The 20131-nt window shown below is 52.8% G+C and overlaps 8 protein-coding genes and 1 non-coding gene across 9 annotated transcripts; 5 read left to right on the forward strand and 4 right to left on the reverse strand.

The window, feature by feature from the left end:
• Window positions 1-186: 186 nt before the first annotated feature.
• On the reverse strand, window positions 187-3531 carry J4E79_010889 (uncharacterized protein; the record flags this gene model as incomplete). Its single annotated transcript, XM_049359721.1, has 2 exons — window positions 187-471; window positions 523-3531. The coding sequence occupies 2 exons, from the start codon at window positions 3529-3531 to the stop codon at window positions 187-189; spliced, it is 3294 nt and encodes a 1097-aa protein (XP_049205820.1).
• Window positions 3532-4183: 652 nt separating this feature from the next.
• On the forward strand, window positions 4184-5078 carry FUR1 (Uracil phosphoribosyltransferase, synthesizes UMP from uracil; the record flags this gene model as incomplete). The annotated part of the gene is made up of 4 exons (XM_049359722.1): window positions 4184-4332; window positions 4449-4759; window positions 4806-4977; window positions 5027-5078. The coding sequence occupies 4 exons, from the start codon at window positions 4184-4186 to the stop codon at window positions 5076-5078; spliced, it is 684 nt and encodes a 227-aa protein (XP_049205821.1).
• Window positions 5079-5438: 360 nt separating this feature from the next.
• J4E79_010891 (uncharacterized protein) lies at window positions 5439-5935 on the reverse strand (the record flags this gene model as incomplete). The annotated part of the gene is made up of 3 exons (XM_049359723.1): window positions 5439-5786; window positions 5837-5878; window positions 5933-5935. 3 exons carry the CDS (start codon window positions 5933-5935, stop codon window positions 5439-5441), a joined length of 393 nt encoding a protein of 130 aa, XP_049205822.1.
• A 579-nt stretch (window positions 5936-6514) lies between these two features.
• Window positions 6515-8314, forward strand: URC1 (putative GTP cyclohydrolase; the record flags this gene model as incomplete). The annotated part of the gene is made up of 5 exons (XM_049359724.1): window positions 6515-6956; window positions 7004-7414; window positions 7466-8092; window positions 8146-8216; window positions 8309-8314. 5 exons carry the CDS (start codon window positions 6515-6517, stop codon window positions 8312-8314), a joined length of 1557 nt encoding a protein of 518 aa, XP_049205823.1.
• A 3546-nt stretch (window positions 8315-11860) lies between these two features.
• Window positions 11861-12362, forward strand: J4E79_010893 (uncharacterized protein; the record flags this gene model as incomplete). The annotated part of the gene is made up of 2 exons (XM_049359725.1): window positions 11861-12221; window positions 12274-12362. 2 exons carry the CDS (start codon window positions 11861-11863, stop codon window positions 12360-12362), a joined length of 450 nt encoding a protein of 149 aa, XP_049205824.1.
• A 1051-nt stretch (window positions 12363-13413) lies between these two features.
• Window positions 13414-14286, forward strand: RPS1 (ribosomal 40S subunit protein S1B; the record flags this gene model as incomplete). The annotated part of the gene is made up of 3 exons (XM_049359726.1): window positions 13414-13535; window positions 13593-14094; window positions 14143-14286. 3 exons carry the CDS (start codon window positions 13414-13416, stop codon window positions 14284-14286), a joined length of 768 nt encoding a protein of 255 aa, XP_049205825.1.
• A 958-nt stretch (window positions 14287-15244) lies between these two features.
• On the reverse strand, window positions 15245-15365 carry J4E79_010895. The gene has a single exon. It is a non-coding gene; the product is annotated as a tRNA-Thr (tRNA).
• Window positions 15366-16425: 1060 nt separating this feature from the next.
• Window positions 16426-18453, reverse strand: J4E79_010896 (uncharacterized protein; the record flags this gene model as incomplete). Its single annotated transcript, XM_049359727.1, has 2 exons — window positions 16426-18040; window positions 18086-18453. 2 exons carry the CDS (start codon window positions 18451-18453, stop codon window positions 16426-16428), a joined length of 1983 nt encoding a protein of 660 aa, XP_049205826.1.
• A 713-nt stretch (window positions 18454-19166) lies between these two features.
• On the forward strand, window positions 19167-19980 carry J4E79_010897 (uncharacterized protein; the record flags this gene model as incomplete). Its single annotated transcript, XM_049359728.1, has 4 exons — window positions 19167-19349; window positions 19410-19483; window positions 19576-19757; window positions 19844-19980. 4 exons carry the CDS (start codon window positions 19167-19169, stop codon window positions 19978-19980), a joined length of 576 nt encoding a protein of 191 aa, XP_049205827.1.
• Between the last annotated feature and the right edge of the window lie 151 nt (window positions 19981-20131).

A 20131-nucleotide genomic window follows, 5' to 3' on the forward strand; every position in this document is an offset into this window, starting at 1 on the left:
TCGGGGTATCATGCCATAGCCATTAAAAGCCTAACCAATAAGAACCTACCTGTCAAGAGGGAAACGACTTGCTGCCCAATGGTAAACAACCCGAGGGATAATCAAGTAAAGGCAAAGTGCGTCTGATCAGTAATAAATCAATGCCCAGGCGGGATACCGGAGTCAAGCCTCTGCATCTCTGCACCATCAAGTGCTCGCATTCTGTAACCGTTCCACGACAAGCATGAGGCGCGCCGTATAGGACTGCAAAGCCTCTTGACCCTCTGTTCCCTCAAGATTTCCTGCCTTCTGGTCAACGTGTTGGTGCACACGGACAAATTCCTTGATGCTATCGACAAGGGTGTCAAGTCGCTTGTTCGGTAGCAGCGTGCGGACCTTTGCCCTTATCTGGTCGTTGAGACTCAGATTACCAAGGAGCACGGCAAGATATCCAATGGCTACACCAGAATGCGATTCTTCCACAGAAGCAGCCTAAAGCAGGGTTAGCATTGCTGAAAGCATGACTGCTGAACGCGTACATACCTGTGAAGCACGCTTTGAACCCTCTAGGAAGATGGCGACGAGAGCGTCAATCTGATCAGCGACGTTAAACCTCATCTCGTCGCTCAGCTCCGCAAGATTGATGGCAGCACCCAAGCTCAAGATGAGACTATCCAAAACCTCTGTCCGCTTTTCCGTTGCTAGCCCCGTACTGATCGACTCAAACTTTCCAACGATGGAATGCGTCAACGGCTGCACAAAAGCCATTGCTGAGAACGGCTGGCAAGCCTTTGGCTTGTTGTTCGTCAGGTTCATGCATAGCCTGACAGCGAGCATAGTTGATGCAGCGCTGTCAGGCTGGAAGAACCGAGGCATAAAGCCCGCAATACGCTGAAGCACACCAGTCGGCCAGGAGGCTTGGATCTGCCTTGTGGCAGAAATTGACTCCAGTATGGAAAGTACTGTTTCCAGGCATATTTTGTCCGCGCTTCCCTCCTTGCCCGATTGCAACCGATCATTCGATTTCGAAGCCATCTCAACGAGCTGGGAGATCATCGTTTGATCAAGTAGCTTATCAGCATTGCCAGCCTTCCGCATGCCAATGATGAGCAACTCGATAGCTTTCAGCGCGACAAGCTGGGGGGATATCTTCTGTACTACGCTGGATGACCAGATAGAGCTTTGCTGGACTAGGGTGCGAAACGTGAATACCGATTCCTTAGCAATCTTAGACATGTTCGACTTGCGATCTTTGGCGATCTCCTTGATATCCGCATCATTGCTGGCTAGCTCGATCAAGTGAGCGAAACTGCCGGTCTCCTGTAACTCGTCTAGGACAGAGTGGGTAGGGTTGGTACGGAGGATAAATACTGTGGCGACGGCAGCGACAAAGTCGAAGATAATCTCGCGACCGCCGGCGATGTTCTGGAAGAACTGATGGGCCAGAGCCGAGTCGACAAGCTGATGACAGAACGTCTCATCGGCCATCTTGGTGCACAGATCAATCATTGCGCTACGCCTCATACTCTTACTGTTGGTAACGGATATGTCTCCGATCATCATTTCGATCTCATATCCGATGATCATGTTACGCCCCCGTGTCTTGAGCTCGTGAATTTGTTGAGCCTGTGCTTGACTGTTCTGCTCGGGGTCATCCTCGGATACAGATCTGGTATCCATCTGGGACTGAGACCCAAAGCCATCGTCTAGATCCATCGAGATCAGTAGGTCATCCTCTGGATTGTCTTCCTTTAGGTACGACCGCGCCATTGCGTAAGTGAGCTTTGGACGCATGCCGAAACCAGACGTTGTCTGCGATGTTTGTGAGTCCACATTCGCTTGCTTGTCCACATCCATGTCGTCAGAGGACGCCGTTGAAGCTTGCTCTTTTCCGACTTCTCGTACAGATCTTCTTGCAGACGAGGAATGTTTTGAGCTTGCTTCAGACTCTTCTCCACCATCGCTGCTGCTGTCTTCTTCGTCATCGTCCGAGCTGGTCTCGGTTGGTTTAAGAGTGTCAATGAGTCTGCTCTTACGGGCCTTGGCACTGTGAGTGACATCAGACTTTGATCTTGCCAGGTTACCGATAAGTGATCTCGGTTTGCGATCCGTCAGCTGTAAGTTCGCCAGGCTTGGCATTGGTGTAGCAGAGGACGATGAATCGCTTAGCAAGCCGCTGAAGAGATCTCTCTGTCGCGGTGTCACGGAGCCAGGTACGATAGGTCTGGATTTCCGAACAGGGGTGGTCAACGGATCTGGTATGTCATACATAGTCTCGTCTTCCATCTCAGGCACGTCTGGGATTTTCTTAACAGGAGATGGCCTGGTGGCCTGGCGATTCGGTATCATGCCGCTCAGAGTAGCAGGGGAGGACTGGCCCTTGGTCATCTTTCGCGGTGCCATGACAGGTACGGTACGTTGCCTCGTCCTTGTCGGTTTGTTGAGTGCCAGCGCTGGCGGTTGCGTTTTCCGTGTTGCGCCTGCGACGGGCTGCAATAGTGATGCATGCCCCGGTGAAGCACTTTCTTCGTTCTTCTGAACCTTCCGGCTCCGCTGCTGCGCCGACTGTTCACTCGTCTGTTGTACCACTGATGCAGCCACTGTGGCAGTCGACGACATGGACCCTTTGCGCTTTCGCTTGTTCGATGCATTCGACTCGTCCGACTCGGTAGTGTCCTTGTGAGACTCTTCCGATGTTGTCTTGGACTTCCCGGGAGGCTCTTTACGTGCTTTCTGCGGAGCTTGACGTGAGATCTTCTTGACTGTTGGCGGAGCCTCCTCGTCCGACATCGGTATATCAAACACAGCGAGGTCATCGGTCGGTTTGGCAAGAGCTTTTCCTGCCGTCTTTTTCGCAGGTAGTGCCGAGGTTATCTTTGCATTCTTCTGCGCCTTGGTCGCTGTCGGCGCAACGGCCGTCGTCTCGGAAGACGCCTTTGCCTTGGCCACCGGCCTCTGTGATGACTCCGGGTCCCTTGCCGTCTGTTTCTGTGCTCCCACAGGCTGAGGCGTCTTCCTGCGTAGTGTCCGAGGTGCGATCGTATCCGAGGATGGCGGTGGCGGTGCCTGTACGGGCTTTGCAACTTGCGCGGGCGTCGGCAGCGTCTTCTTTACGGTGGCAGTATTCGCGTCGTCAGGCTTGCGCAATGGCTGTGAGGCTTTTGCTGGCTTCTTGGATGCCACCACGGCCTCCCCTCTAGAAGAAGTTGAGGTTTCCAAGGCTGCTTCAGGTGCCCGACGTTTCGCTACGATCTTCTTCGCGGGCTTCGGGCGCGACATGAAGTCGTCATCAGAGGGTACATCGAAGACGTCGACATCGTCGGTCCTTGCGCGCGCATTCTCCAGACCCGTGCTGGCCTTCAATGTGTCTCCGGCCTTCTTCAGCGAGCCATTCAAGGCTGCGGGATGTTTCCGCGGTCGGTCTGGGGATGGCGGCGCATCATCGTTGGAATCAGGAAGGGGCGGCGGCAGGGTGGAGCGACGCGCGGATTTGCCGTAGACTTTCTTGCGACGGTCGCCGGACGTGAAATTGGCGAACATGGTCGTGGCCATGTCGGTGCGTAGGCGTGTTGTGGTGACGCTCCCAAAGTTGGCTCAGACGCGCATCTCGCAGCAGGCGGGTGGCACCAGGGACCGTGGATGGCTTGTCTCGGCACCCGCTCTCATTCAGCTTGATAGCGTCGGTCCACGCGTTCGCTCACCGCAAACCTATTCTCTCATTGTCGCGACATCATGACAGTCACAGTGAAATGCTCAAAGCGGCTGTTTGCATGGTGGCTGGTGATCCAAGCAGGGTCCCGAACGACAGGCACGCTAAACAGCGGGGCATGGGTTGCTCCTTCCCAAACAGAGTGAAGGACTTCGCCGACGGTCACGAGCCTAGACTGTTAGCCCACCTACGCTCCTGCTCCTCTTTCCTGCCTCTTATCTGGACATCGTATCCATTGATAAAAGTCTGCTGTATCGTTTGGTCTTGCTCTCACCTCCATCTCATTCTTACCACCCCACAACATCAAATTGTGTTCCAACAGCACAAGCTCTGCTCACACATTCACGCGCCGGTAAGCTTATTTTAGACTGTAACTACGTCTGCATGTTCCCAAACGCTTCTCCTAAGATGCTGTATTTTGGCGCTGAAACATATCCATACTACCAGATTCCTGCTACGTGACCTTGACTGACCATCCTCAGCCTCCCCCTAACCATGTCTTCCGACTCGCATCCACCTTCCCAATCCCTGGGCCCCGAATACCGTCCCTCAAATCTGAAACCAACAGCTACCGTCTCAACTCCCCTCAAGCAGGCCAATGTCCACATCCTACCTCAATCCCCTCAGCTGATAGCATTGCTCACGTAAGAGCCCCGTGAACCATGACTAACACCATGGTCGAGCACAAAGACCCATACTAACAACCTTCAAGCATGATACGTGATCGCAATACCGGCCGCGCAGATTTTATCTTCTACAGCAACCGCATAATCCGTTTGCTTGTCGAAGAAGGCCTCAACCACCTGCCAACAGAGTCCCAGGAGATCACCACCCCAGTAGGTCGCACCTACTCCGGTGTCAAGTTCGAGGGCAAGATCTGCGGTGTCTCGATTATGCGTGCGGGGGAGTCCATGGAGCAGGGTTTGAGGGACTGCTGTAGGAGCGTACGCATTGGAAAGATCTTGATCCAGAGGGATGAGGAGACTAGTAAGCCGAAACTGTACTACGACAAGTTGCCCGAGGACATCGCCGACAGATGGGTCTTGTTGCTGGATCCTATGCTGGCTACTGGTAAGTACACAAGGCGTGTTTGCGTAAGCACTGCTGATGGAGATAGGTGGTTCGGCACTCATGGCGATCGATGTGCTTAAGTCGCGGGGCGTGCCAGAGGAGCACATTCTCTTCCTCAACCTCATTGCCAGCCCAGAAGGCGCGCAAAACCTTGCGGATAAGTTCCCCAAGGTGAGGGTAGTCACTGCCTTTGTTGATGCGGGTCTGGACGAGAAGAAGTATGTTTACTCCCATCTCCTAACCGCTCCATACTAATATGACGTGTAGCTACATCGTCCCTGGACTGGGTGACTTTGGCGACCGTTTCTACACCATGTAAAGAAATCAACAGCATCTCCGGTTCATCGATAGCATTTGCTGGGCGCAGGGCGGCTTAGGTTTAGTTGGGCATGTAGTAGCATGGTTTCGTTCAAAGAAAACCACATGATTATAGGCGTACCAGGGTCATTGATGTACACGCTTGATTACTGTGTACACTTCTACAGGCTGCGTTCAGCTAACCGTGAACACACTGAGCCTGACGCTGACGACGATAATGAAACGCCACCGTGAATCTGCGGATCCTTTTTGGTATCCTAAACGCCATGCAAGCCATGATCCGCTCCCCATGTTCCCATGTATTATACAAGGCCTGAAGCCTTCACGCCTGGTCGCCCTCGCGCGATGGCCCCCGGGCAACTCAGTCCGCGTACTCGCCCTCGGCGTCAGGCTCGTCGTGTTCGATGAAGCCGCCGTCGCCGTCGTCGTCTTCTTGGTTGTGCGCCGTCGGCATCCTGCCCATGCGATTTGTACTCCGCGCCGTCTCGACGCTGCCCTTGGCTGCCTCCTTCGCGACGGCGTCACATGCATCGATCCAGTCGGCGTACACGTCGACGGGCGCACTGAGGTAGTTGATGTTGGTCTGGAAGGTCTGGCCGCACACTTTACATTGCAGGTTGCCAACACCCGACTTCTTCTCGATGGAGACGCTGACGGACTTTTCGTGGTTGCAGAAGAGACATTGGAAGGTGGTCGGGAGTTTCTCCTTCTACAGGGGTGTTAGTCGGCGGGGCATCAGGAGGATAGGGTAGAGCTTGCCTTCTTGGGGCCTTGAGGCTTGCTGGAGGATTTGCGCTTGCCCTGTCATTGCTGTTAGTTTGCGCCTGCGATACCGTGAAGCCGGGAGGAACGCACCATTCTTCGCGTTGGTTAGAGTCACCAGATGGGGAAGGTGTGTGTACACGTAATTGTTAAGTAGCGATTGTGGTGGGGATATCCAGAGCCGTGTTTGGTGCTTGTCGCGCCGTTGTCGTGTGCAGTGACGCGAAATCGCGAGTTTGGCTTGAATGCGTCTCGAGTCTCGCGTGGTTCCGACCGCCAAGATCCCTGTCGCTCCCTTGCAGCTGCCGCATACGTCGATAGCCGATAAGCGCCCCCGCTCCTATCAGCGCTCGCCGCGACCATCATGCACGTGTGTAGTCAGCTGTTCGCTGCTGCCACCGCCGGCGAGCTCCTAATATCTGACCACGTTGATCCTCCTCTTCCCTCTTTCTCCTCCTTCTCTGGATTCTTCTGGTCCCCTTTGACGTTTGTTCAAAGTTGTGTTTGTGACTCTGTCCGCTACCCACTTCTTCATCATCTTGCGTGTTCGTCCTACCACCGGAGCTCACCGGTCTTTGTTTCACGACTCGATACCAACGCAGCAATCGCGATTGCTATTTGCCTTTAAGATCAGAGATCCTGTACTACTTTGTATGAGGTTTTCCATTACCAAACATGTCTACTGAAAGCACCACCAGCGATGCTGTCCTCAAGGAGATTCTCGATGGGCTCAAGGCGCTCCGTTCGGAGAACTCCGTACTGGCAGCTTCAGTCGACAAGATCAACGGCCGTGTGAACATGCTGGCAGGCATCAAGCAAATCAAGGACGAGGCAGCAAGTGAAGCTGCCAATGGCAAGCTGGACGGCGAGAAGGCGAAGGAAGTTGAGCCAGAGAAGTCCGTAGAAGCTGTTAGCGAGCAGTATGAGCAGCCACCTTCAAATGCTGATGCCCAACCACGTCGCACGAGTGTATCCAAGATTTCAAAGATCATCTTGACTTCGTATCCCGGCCAAGCCGGTGTCGACCCGTTGCCAATGCAGTGGGGTGCCAAGGACCCTGCTGTTCGTGGCCCTGTCGTTGTGTCAAGACATGCGAACACTATCCGAAGACGTAACGGTACGTACATCTAAACGACTATACATTTAGTTTCTAACATTTTGTAGCTATCGGTGCTCATGGTGGCTCATACTCCATCTACAACGCCCTTGCTGTCGCCAGCAAGAACCTCGACATCACACACAAGCCAGACTTCACCAACACTGAGCCTGCCGCGAAGATCGGTCCTTTCCCGCAATGGAGCGACCCAAAGAAGATTGTGGCCATGGACCCATACGGCCATCTCGCACCCTGGCTGTACAAGGAAACCATGGATAAGGATGATGTTGAGATCAGACCTACCATTGCCATCACCAGAGCACACATGAAAGTGCCAGAACTTGAGGAGAGTGTAAGGAAAGGCAGGCTCGTTCCCGATGGCAAGATTTGCGTCAACGAGACTGGTGAGGTTGCGGTCACCAAGGTCGCAGTCGAGCCTGTATGGTACCTGCCTGGTGTTGCTGAGCGTTTCAACATTGGTAAGTGGGTCGAAATGCATTTCTGACTACATCCACTAACGTATTCTAAAGACGAGGGAACTTTGCGCAGGACACTATTCGAAGAGACTGGTGGTTCTTACCCAGAGCTCATCACCCGTCACGACATCAAGCTCTTCCTCCCTCCTATTGGCGGTCTAACAGTCTACATCTTCGGTGACCCAGCAAAGATGTCCGACCCCAGTGCGAAGCTCGCCCTCCGTATCCACGACGAATGCAACGGAAGTGACGTATTCGGATCTGACATCTGCACATGCCGTCCCTACCTGACTTTTGGTATTGAAGAAGCAGTCAAAGAGGCCCAGAAGGGTGGCAGCGGTGTTGTCATCTACTTCCGCAAGGAAGGCCGTGCTCTGGGTGAGGTCACAAAATACCTCGTCTACAACGCCAGAAAGCGAGGCGAAGACCGTGCCAGCGAGTACTTCAAGCGCACCGAGAACATTGCCGGTGTCAAGGACATGCGCTTCCAGGCTCTGATGCCAGATATCCTGCACTGGCTGGGTATCACCAAGATTGACAGAATGCTCAGCATGTCCAACATGAAGCACGATGCTATTGTCGATCAAGGCATTCCTATCCATGAGCGTGTACCCATTCCCGACGACATGATCCCCGCGGACAGTCGTGTCGAGATTGATGCCAAGATTCAAGCTGGCTACTGTAAGCTTCCACTCCCTCTGATGCTTTGGGCAACTACTAACAGGATGTCGCAGTCACAACCGGCCATGTTATGTCGATGGACGAGTTGGCAAACGTAAAGGGTCGTGGTTGGGACGACGTCGACGTAAGTGCAACTGGTGACTCCTCACGAGCTCATGCTGACCCCAACCTAGCATTGAAGAACTTGGATGATATAAACGAGGTGACATGTTGTAGGAGTAAGCCACCATTAGTGGTACAGTGCGAATTGCCAATGTCGACATGTGATGGTAGTACATACAAAGAACTGCACTGTCAAACACAACACATCATGCCACTTCAAACTACTTGATTCTTGATCGTGCTTACATATTTACTGTATCAACTTTATATGATGATTGATATGATACTTCTACCACCATCTTCACGTGCAGCCAGCAACAGCCAAGCAACCGTCCAAGCCAACAACACCACCTCCAACCAATCGCTTACCATCAAGTCCCCTCAACACACGTATCCACAGTCCACACGCCTCCCTCCGCATACCGCGTTCCCATCGCCAAAACACCCACCGGCTACCATACACATCCCCCACCACGCAAACCCACCTCATAATTCCAGTCATACTCGCATAACACACGTGAAAGAAAACGCCCCAAGCCCTGTCACTTCATGCATACATGTGTACCGCCACTAAACCGCAACAGCACAAAACCTCCCGCTTGACTTCCTCCCATCTACTATGATCGCTGTCCCTATACCAGCATACCCGGTCCCCTATGCCCCTCATCGCCCCTGTCACTGTGTTTTCCTTTCACCCTGGTACACCCGCGCGTCGCCTTACCCGCACCTACCGCGCATGACCTGGCCTGACAGCTGCAGATGCGCCGTTTCGTTTGGAGACAACGATCTACCGGTGTGTTGCACGTGTTAGGCAGGCGAGAAATGTGGGAATCAAGGGTCTAGAATGCGGATTGTTATGTGGGTGTTGTGGTGGAAGTGTGCACGTGTTGGGATTTGGTGTGTAGCGGAAGTGGGGGGGGGATGAGACGGACGGGCTGTTGGTGTGAACGGAGCAAAGGACACCGATTGATTGCCGGGAGCGGCCCGCTTATTGGGTTGACCGCTGGTGTTGGTACACGTTGATTTTTTTTCTTTGCTTGCTGTTTTGGTGCCTTTTCTGCTTACCGCTTCTTTGTGCGTGCGTGGTTGTGGGTGGTTGGGAACTGCGTACGACTCCACCCAGATGTGTTTCAGATTTTGGGACATCGTGATCTAGTGTGGTGGCTCTTTTCGCTTTCGCCGTTGTTCGGTGAGGTAGAGTACGGGGTGGATCAAAAAGAATGTGTTTTTATTTGTTCGCACGTAGAGGGTCAGATGTAAGCTTTAGTTGGCTCATTATCGGTAGAGTTGTCAAGTGGAGTGCAGTGTGGTTACGATAGTGGCGGTAAACTCGTCATACTGTCGGCGACTGTTTCTGCGTTACCGCAGTGACAGGCGCTTCTCAACTCGCTCGCTCAAGAGCGAGACGCAGCATAATACTCGGTATGGTGTTGAGCGGGTATGTATGTTAGTTTTCGGACAGGATCGGCGGCGAGATCTGCCGTAGGAGCGTGTCTGGATTTGCGGAGAATTTACTTGGGGCAGAGGCGTCTGAGCTGAGGGTGTCTTGAGTGAGGGGTATGTTGAGGAGGGCCTCAGCACCGTCACGAAACACCAACGCATTAAAGTTGACTTTGGTGTTATGGCTAGCCGCTGGGGTATGCGAACTTTGGGTCCCAGTGCTGGATGTCTCCGGTCCGAAAAGAGTACATGGGAATGTATCGTCGATGAGGATGCGGAATTGCAAACTTGCTGGTCAACGGCCGCGGCTATGACGGCGTGGAGGGGTTCCCGCTTCCCGGGTCTAGCATGCACGTCGGTATGGCTAACCACATTGTATGTACACAATGACGGACTGGGCAGCACGGCATGATGCTAGATAACTTTTGGCTCTTGCATCAGCCTCTCGAGATGAACGGGCGAAACTTTGGCCTGCCTATCGGATGACCCGTAGATATAGAAGAAGGGCCGTAATCGTGTTTCCAAAGACAGTTTACATGGTCCTTTACCAATATTTTGTTGAACCTTCAGGATCAGGCGCCCAGCTGAGAATGTAGCGTTGAGAGTAGGACTGTCAAATCGGAGCGTTGCCCGCTCCTTACGGAAGGCATGGCAACATGTGAGAGCAGCTGACGCGGAGGTGGAGCGAGGCGAGGTAATCATCGTTCCAGAACAAGTCAACCCAAGTATTGCCGGATAGAGATACGGGTTATAGTATTCGCCTGGTTGCAGAGTTACGAGATGGAGGGGCGGATGTGTTCCTATCCAGGGATGTATCCCACCAAACCCTGAAGGCATCTCACAATGTCCCTAGAAGATCTCGGGACGCTCGTAGTTACTGCCTCTAACAACAGCTCTTGCATTTCTGGACTGCCTTATTAGTAATTCCAGAAAGAACAATCGGCTTTTGGTCATCGCAAGCGGTGATTGATGACCTGCATCGTAGCAGTCTCTAAGCGATAGAATGCCGAGTACGTGGCTTCCCCTCAACCGCCATGCCACGGAAAGACACTACCGAGGTGACATGCGAAATCGAAACACGCGATCGGTAGTTATGAAAGGCTATGTAATAGCGACCGGTGTCGAAAGTGTTGGTCTTCTCGCGTGTCTTTATGCTCCAACCGGATCGCACGAAAGTAGGGGAAGGATGCCCTTGCAAGTACGACGTTCTCGACTTTCGATGACAAGGGATGTCATCCGCATTGCATGACACGGCAGAAATAGAAACCCTCAGCTGAGACAATGTCGTCACCGACAAAGTGGCCGATATGAATGAGGCTCATTGCAGTCCGGTACCTGTCTCGTCGCACAAACCGCACGGTGGTCTGCAGCGACGTCTGGACTCGATAACAGATTAGGCTGTGGATAAGCATACGTGTGACCCTCTCGAACGTTCCTGATACACAACAAGGAAGGCTCGCCGGGAACTGGGCGGAGAACAGGGCAGCGCTGGCTGTGTCATCACCGCGCAGCCATGACGGATGTTCATTGGGAGTGCGGCTTGCATCCGCCGATGCCATGGTTTGAGGATGCGACGGCGCCGCTATGGCTGTGCACCCGCTCTTCCGGCGAGGCCTGGGATCGAGGAGCGCGATGCCAATCAGGAACGGCCGACGCGAATGACCTGCCACACCGCAAGCGCATCCAAGGCGAAATCGACCTTTCCGATTTGGCTCTCGAGGTACGCTGCCATTGTTGACTAAATCGCGACAAAGTGTTTCATGATTGTCATCCGCATCGTCGGCGGTGGCCAACTCACACCTGCAGCAGCTCGCAGCAGACTACCAGACTAGAGAAATGGAGGTGAGGTGGTCTTGTGTGCATCAGGGGCGAGTCAGGGCGAGTCAAAGCGTGACAGCACACCTCCCTTGCAAGCAGACTAATTCAGAACGTCCACGTTTTCTGGCGGTACCCACTTCGGCATGCATAACTAGCCCGAAAGGCCAGCGATGTCGAGTGGGGAGCTCCGGGCTGCTGATGCACCTGGCGTCGACCAGGGTGCCTGGAACGAGCAGAGGCGTCACTATACATACATGCATTCGGTAGTATGGGGTGAATAGCGTCTAGGCGATTTGGACGCCATTATACATACTACCCGTTCCCGCCCTCCGTCATTCTTCAATTCCATACCGCAGTAATTCTCCGACTTTAACACTCGCTCTCTGTCGATCGACGCACATCTTCGCCATGTCTAGCCATCCACGATACTACTTCTCGCTGCCTACTGAGGCGCCTGCACGATCTCGCTCAGCAAGCCGGCGGCCACCTCTAACACCATCAACCGTTTCTTCGCCATGCCTCACCACGCTTGTGCCTGTAACCTCTCGACGGGACTCTGGAACATCAACATCCGGTAGCCCGACCAAGGCCTCCATTCTCCTAGCCAAGGTTGCTTCATCGCCTACTACACCTCGAGGCGAGACGCCACCTGGAAGCCCGATGCTCACTCCACGATCGAGGTTGCAGTCGGAACCGGCCTACACTTCTGAGAGGCCTTCCATGTCAAGAACCGAGAGTGACCGCTACGTCCGCCAATACAGGCAGCAGGGTAAGCACTGAGCATGTCAGATTGAAGTAGCATGAGACTAACATTCTTCCAGATGGCTACATCAGCTTTCCTGACTTTGAGAAGTTCTGCCAGAACCAGAACCCATATGGTCAACAAGACCGATCTGACGTCAAGACATGATCGGACATGCATCAGTCTTTGATGTCATGCAACAAAGACGTCTCTATCAACAACACCAGCCATACCACCGCTACACCTACCAGACTCACGTTCTCTTCTATGAGCAACTGTACAGTACTCTGTATCAAGTCGCCGCAGGCTGATAGTCTCCAATCTGGAAACTGCGCTGTTGGAAGGCATACATCTGGCCATCGTCTCTATTGTCACGGGGAACGGTAATGGGTATGGGTCGGACCAACGGATCTACGTCGCGACAATAAATGTCGAGATGTAAAGAGGAGGAAGGAAATCGTTACAGGATGTATATCCATGTTCTTCGTGATGCTGGACGCAGTAACTCGTCTGCGATGATGATCGCATTGATGACGTTTGCTGACGGTGGCTGGAGAAGACGCGAAGATGTAACTGGAATTTGGATGGGGGTGCTAGCGTGTGCGATGGGTAGTTAGTCTGTCCGCCACAGCTGAATGAACTGCGTAGATAGAACCGCAGCAATGTAACATATGTACATTACTTGGCAGCGCAAATTGTTAGTGTGTGAACAAAGTGATGCAGGTGATGTTGGTTTCGCAGACGTACCAAGGTAGAGACGCGAGACTGGAGTTGCGTGGTCATGGACTCGCTTCAACACCATCTTTTACCCAACTATTGCGACGACCATATCATATCATGCGCACCTCGCAGTTGCCGCGCCTTCCTGCTGTTATACAGCTATGATGGTGCAGCAAAGGCAGGTATCGCATGCGCCACATATGGCGACTCGAGAGATCCGAAAGTGCAGCATCACCGCTGCTATGTCGCCCGCAATGCATCCGAACGCGATCAGCATACCCTACTTCTGTATCCATTCACTGCTGATCTTCCCGTGATGTGCACTGGAGCGTTGTTGCTGCAGTTGATTGCCGCACTCGATTTTGGGCTTGGCACACGTGATGCGCGGCGCTACTGGGCTCGCTTAAGCGATTTCGAACACCACCAATTTGCGAGTTCTCAGTCTCCGACATCGACAGCGACAACCACCCTTCCACGACCGACAACAAGACTCGCAATCATGGCTGTCGGCAAGAACAAGCGTCTTTCAAAGGGAAAGAAGGGTCTCAAGAAGAAGACCGACACCTTCGCGAAGAAGGACTGGTACAACATCAAGGCGCCAGGAACTTTCGCCGTCCGAGAGTAAGAATTCCCGCTGCTCCACACGGGGACTCTATGCTTACTCTTCGCTCTCTGCAGTGTCGGAAAGACCCTCGTCAACCGCACCACCGGTCTCAAGAACGCCAACGACGCTCTGAAGGGCCGGATATTCGAGGTCTCGCTCGCCGATCTCCAGAAGGATGAGGACCACGCTTTCCGCAAGGTCAAGCTCCGCGTCGACGAGGTCCAGGGCAAGAACTGCCTGACCAACTTCCACGGTCTCGACTTCACCTCCGACAAGCTCCGCTCCCTCGTCCGCAAGTGGCAAACCCTCATCGAGGCCAACGTCGTTGTCAAGACCACCGACGACTACCTCCTCCGCCTCTTCTGCATCGCCTTCACCAAGCGCCGACCGAACCAGGTCAAGAAGACCACATACGCCCAGTCGTCCCAGATCAGGGCCATCCGCAAGAAGATGGTTGAGATCATGGCCCGCGACGCCAGCTCGTGCACCCTCGCCCAGCTCACCCAGAAGCTCATCCCCGAGGTCATCGGTCGCGAGATCGAGAAGGCCACCCAGGGCATCTACCCCCTCCAAAACGTATGTGGTTGCATGGACAATGGAGGATGACAGGCTAACATGGCACAGGTCCACGTCCGAAAGGTCAAGCTCCTCAAGGCGCCCAAGTTCGACCTTGGTGCCCTCCTCGGTCTCCACGGCGAGTCAAGCCAGGACGACTCTGGCCAGAAGGTTGAGCGCGAGTTCAAGGAGACCGTCCTTGAAGAGGTATAAGGTCTTGTTGGATAGGCAAGGGGTTCTTGGGTCTTTTCAACTTACCGCGGCATGATATCGGCATTCCAAAGGTGTTTGTGTTTACAATGAAAGATAAACATGCCCTTGATGCGATCCCGCGGCAGTGATGGCGTGCATGGGGTACGATCCGCATCTGGTGTTAACAGGTCATGCGGGAAAAGTATCATGGAAATGACATTGATGAGTTCCAATTCAGTACTGTGCAATGATGTGACTGGGCATTGTTGTGATGAAATGATGTCAGGCGAGATCGTCGAAGAGAGGGGGACTTGTGACGATCGTGTTCATGTCGATGGTGCGTGCGCTGTTGGGTATTGCTAGGCAAGGGCCGTCGTGAAGGTAGCGAGTCCAAGTGAACATATGTTGTGAGTAGTACAAGCATGTAGCAGTAGGTCGATTAGTGCGATTGTAAGGTTAGAAAGAGGTGTAGATTTCCAAGGTTTAGAAAGAGCGACCCAGAAGTGACTTTCGCACAACAATAGCCTGTGTCCGACGCTTTCGTTTGAGTACACGATCGAAACCCTGCTGTTGGCATGAGCAAAAAGGAATGTAGCTTCAAGTGAGCATGTTCATGCGCAATGCAAGTGTATTGGTGTAGGATAGTAGTGGTGTGGGGGTGCAGAGGTATCTGGAAAGAGCAACGTAGAAGGGGCTTTCGCGCGACTATAATCTGCACACACTTCACTTTTGTTTAAGTATACGATCGCAACCCTGCTGTCGGGATAAGTAAAAAGAGATGTGGCTACAAGTGGGCATGTTCACGCGCAGTGCGAGCGGGTAGTGTTCGGGGAAAGGGTACACGTCTAGCTCTGGAAAGAGGGACGCCACGCACGCTGTGTACGCACACACTTTTCCGCGCTTTTCCAGCCACTTCTACGCGCTATTCGCATGCATTCTAGCCTAGAAAAAAAAAATCTTTTTGGCAAAAAGAAAGAATTGCCTTCCGCCAGAATTGAACTGACGACCTCGTCATCACGTGACGTCCCTTTCGGGACTAGCTCGACTCGAACCGAGTCTAGCGTTACTAGTGACGCGCTCTACCACTGAGCTAGGAAGGCTGTGAAGCTCTTTGCTTTGATGAAAGAATGTGAAACTAGATGATATATAACGTCCATGCAGACTGACAGCTGATTCCAGCGGCCTAATATCGATCAGAATGAAGCGTCTGTGTGGGGTGGGGCCTTCGCACGTCACAGCGAATAAGCGAGTTCTGATGACGACTTGTCGGCGAACCCTGCACGTCCGACCACCATGCACAACAGCATCCGACTAAACACAACCTCCGATGTACCCCCTAACCATCTCACAATCCCCATCCCATAAACTTTGATCTGCAACCCAAACTCTGATAAACAGTGTCACGCCGAAGCGGACCTTTCCGAACCTCAATCCTGCGGTGTGTGAGCATGCCAATGCCAATGCGACAATCAATACAAATGACCTACATACCACGCAAAATCGAAGCGTCTCGACTTCCAAGACCGCGCTGATCGTTATGAGATGATGTGGCCTTGCGCAGTCTTGTATTTCGCGTAGTTTGCGCGGAAGCGGGTAAGAGGACAAGTTTGTGGTTGCTGATTCAGGTTTCGACGTTGGTTCAGTCGTAGAAATGTGCCTTCACCGCTACTTTGACGAGAGGTGGGGAGACCAGCCAGCGTTACTTCGCGACAGCGAACGCGTGCAGGTACGGGAGTATGGGCATCGGGATCGATCGTGGATAGCTGGTTAGGGAGGGTGGAGAGTTTGGGGAGGGATGTGGAGTAGTGGGTGGAGATGTTGGGTTGGGCTGGGGTGAGAGTGTCAGACTAGGTGGATTGCATAGGCGCTGCATGGGTGGGATAGAGTGGTTCTCATCGTCGATGGTGATCGTGGGTCGTGGTTGCTACCTGGATGCTTGCCTGCTCTGACTGTACGCACTTCACGGTCCGATACATGTCGTTGTTGTCTGACCGGCCCGTGCCACGGTCAATACTTACGGGCATATACTATCGCGGCTCCGCAAAGCTTTCCATACCATAGACTTCTCTGGATACCGATGTGTGTATTACGCGGCTAGTATCTACACCCCGATGCTGGTCATGCACGCACGTTGGCTCCGGTGAAGCCCCAGTATCAACGCTAACCAATCCTCCGCACAACCTTGCTAGCAGGCAACCCTTCCCTTCTCCGTATCCTGACCCGGATGTCTCCCTTGGGAACCTTTATTCCCGCTCCATCAACCGCTTTGGGAAGCACCCACTTGGCGCCCTTCCGCTTGGCATCTTCTTTCTCCCTGCTCGCTTCCTCTTTAGCGGCTTTTTGCTCTGCAGTAGGCGCCTCGGCACCGAATGACGCTTCGTTCCCTGCTTCTTGGATGTGGTCGAAGAAGCTCTTCTTTGGCGCAGGTGAAATTTCCCAGAGTTGGGTGATGCCGGACACGATGGAAATGATGAGGTTGGTTTTGTAGGATTGCGAGGTATCGGTGGCCGAAACGATGGATGATGACGCTGGGGTATCCACGAAACGGTCGGGCTTGAAGGTTCGTGGTGAGATGTGATGTGTTGGTGATGAGTTCCTGAGAGATCGAGAGAGGCCCACGTCGACGTACGAGCCTGCTTCTAGCTCCCATTGCTCTGTGTCATCTTTCAAATGAAGTGATTTCTGGACTTTATATGTGCTGACAGAGCAGTTGTATAGGCGTCGAGCTTCATTGATGCATGAGCGAAGATAAGATAGCGAGTTTGGTGTAAGCACTTCCTTCACTGAACCGTAGCGTATCTCTGGCGGTGCTGGGAAGGATGGGTGTATCGACGGGGGCTGTATGGCTTGAGCCCATGCTTTAGATTCTGCTTTGATCCTCTCAAGAGGCGAATCTTGTGAAGCCTTAGCGCTTTCCGCCTTGGATGAAGAGTAGATGTGTACGACCGTCCAGAATACGATCGGCATGACCTCTGAGTAGATATCGTGAACCACGTGAAGCCCGATCGAAGCTCGTAGTTCTGCTGGTAGTTCATGCTTGGTGAAGAGTTCGTTCAACTTCATGAGAGGGGTAACTACATCGGCGTCTGTGTCTTCTTCCCCGCTCACGCTCTCATCGTCGTCTGGTACCCTCCTCACTGGTGGATTCGACAAGTCTTCAAATTGCTTTGCAAAGTTTCTCAGTAATCTCTTTCGTGCTAGAGCTGCCCCCGGTAAGCCCTGGATGGGTGCTAGTCGCGGCAATCCAAGCGCGAGAGCCCAAAATTGTTCGTTGCAGCTCGCCAGATCGGTGGCAAGGAGTTGATAGGACTCTGTAAATTGGGCCCCAACGATTGGGGGTAGAATAGCATTGCAGCAGAACTCGTTGAGGAGTGTGAAGAGATCGCATTCGGCTTCCGATGTTCCGTCCGTAAGTTCCACGTTTGAGACACGCTCCCACTGCATTTGATCGACGATTGATGAGTTGAATGTGACGAGGTCCGGAAGCGATTCGGTCAAGATGCGCAGCGATGCTTTAATCAAGTTGTCTCTGGCCGCTTCGTCGTATAATTCCGTTTTGACAACCTGGTTGATCTCATTTTGAAGCTCGAGATAATGACTTTCCATGACTTTCGGTAGGCTGAAGGCGTTTCGGAGGATAGCTGGTTGGTTGTTGTCTGTCAGCTCCAGGTCACCCCAGTTGTTGTAGAGCTGGTCAAGTAGGGGTTCCGATAATAAGACGTTGTGTTTGGTTCCAGCAGCTTTGTACGCCACTATGCTTGCGGTTGCAGAGTCGCTGTCTTCGGTCAGATAAGTCCACGTACGCTACGAGCACACTTACCGAATGCTGGCTAACCACTCCTCGCCTCCATATGCGATGCTCGAGAGGTGGCGTACCCCGGGTATCCAGTATGGCAGCGATTGTACCCGTCTCTTCCCATCGTGACTTTTGGTAACTGTTCCTGGACTTGAAAGTAGCCTTGTCGGTAGCAACACAAAGACTGCTGAAATTGCAAATGCAGGTAGCAGATCGAACCAGGAAAAGTCTTCAGGTATAGAGTTTTGCAAAGTTTGACCGAATCCAAAGTACCAGGCCAGAGCGAGTATGAACGGGCTGAATAGTGTGGTGTAGCATAATGGCAGAAACAACGTCCTTATAACGCTGTTCGAGGCATACACGCTCAGGAACAGAGTCCTGAGGGAACCCATACTGGCGGTGACGAAACCAACAGTCCAGGGCCGTGCTCGGCGATGACTCTACCCCGAATGACGAAAACGGAAAATGTCCAGAGTCCGGTGAGGTCGTGCGGACAACTGCAGAGGGAGTGTCGGGCGCGGTGAAGTCGTGAATAAGAATCGAATGATGTCCCCAGCCTCACCCCATGAGGCTCTTGCTCGGCGAGCTCAGGGCTTTGAAGTCGCGAACAGTCAATAAAGACGGCGATAACCGTTTTGAGGGACTCGGGAACCTTGCAGGGTGTGATTTGATGCGGCTGAACGTGATGTTCTGTAGGCCACGGTAACATTCAATGCAGGCACTAGACCGTTGATCCCTGCTTAGCTCGCTTATTGAAGGACCCCTCAGCCCTATCACGATGCCGTTAGACAGAGATTTTGCAACATCGCGGTGTAAGACGAGTGCTTAGTTATCAGCACTGACAATGTACGTTGCTCAGCCCTCTAGCTGGTCTGAAGTGTGGCATTGCACGCCCTTTGTCGGCCGAGACGATACCGCTCTTTCCATCAGCGCCCTTTCCATTTGCAAATTGACTAATTCTGCTCTAGTCATTCAAACCTGTATTGAACTTCAATAGGTATATACAGAACTTTGTGTATAGTTGCGAGATAAGTCTTAGCTGACAAAGTCTGCTAAAGTTCATCAAACCCCAAGCCCTCCCACTCTCCACTTCCAACTCACAAAGATGGCATCCTCCCGCATCCCTACCACCCTAAACTTCATAACGGGCAACAAAAACAAGCTCGCCGAAGTCCAAGCCATTCTCTCCGGCGTCATAGAGCTCCGCAACCAAAATGTCGACTTGGTCGAAATCCAAGGCACAGTCGAGGAAGTTACAAAAGACAAAGCACGGAGAGCAGCCGAGGCCGTAAGTCATGGTGCCAAAGAGAAAGTCTTCTGCAAACACTGAAGATGTGATTGATGATAGGTACAAGGCCCCGTCCTAGTAGAAGACACATGTCTCTGCTTCAAAGCCATGAATGACCTGCCTGGCCCTTATATGTACGCCCATATCCTCCCTTATCTCATGTCACCTAATCTTTCCCATCTGCTTCTTGTCCCTCAAACCCACCCATCTAACCTCCCTCCCTTAGCAAATGGTTCATGCTCTCCCTCGGCGCCCCCAACCTCCACAAAATGCTCTCAGGCTTCGACGACAAATCCGCCCAAGCCGTATGCACATTCGGGTACTGCGAAGGCCCCGGCCACGAAGCCATCCTCTTCCAAGGCCGTACCGACGGAAAGTTGGTGGAAAGTCGGGGATCTACCGTCTTCGGTAAGTCAGCAAACCGCGCCTTTCCCTTCAAGTGTGTTGGAGGGTTGTGTAATGGAGATGGGAAGAGGCTAATAGCGTGTATTTAGGTTGGGACTCATGCTTTGAATACGAAGGTCAGACATACGCTGAAATGGACAAGAGCGAGAAGAACAAGATTAGCCATCGAGCGAAGGCGCTAGATAAGTTGAAGGAATGGCTGGCGAGTCAGAAGACTGGGGCGTAGAGCTCAACAATCATTATTGTGCTCATATTTCTCAATGGAAAGAATCGGGCGGTGCATGAAGCCACCACACCCACTATCATCATCCCATAAATGCCGTATTGGTATCATAACACATAACGCATCACACATATCCCACCCATCCCTCCATTCT

This window comes from Alternaria viburni (genome assembly GCF_023758015.1).
Source record: "Alternaria viburni strain BMP 2772 chromosome Unknown scaffold_34, whole genome shotgun sequence".
NCBI lineage: Eukaryota > Fungi > Ascomycota > Dothideomycetes > Pleosporales > Pleosporaceae > Alternaria > Alternaria viburni.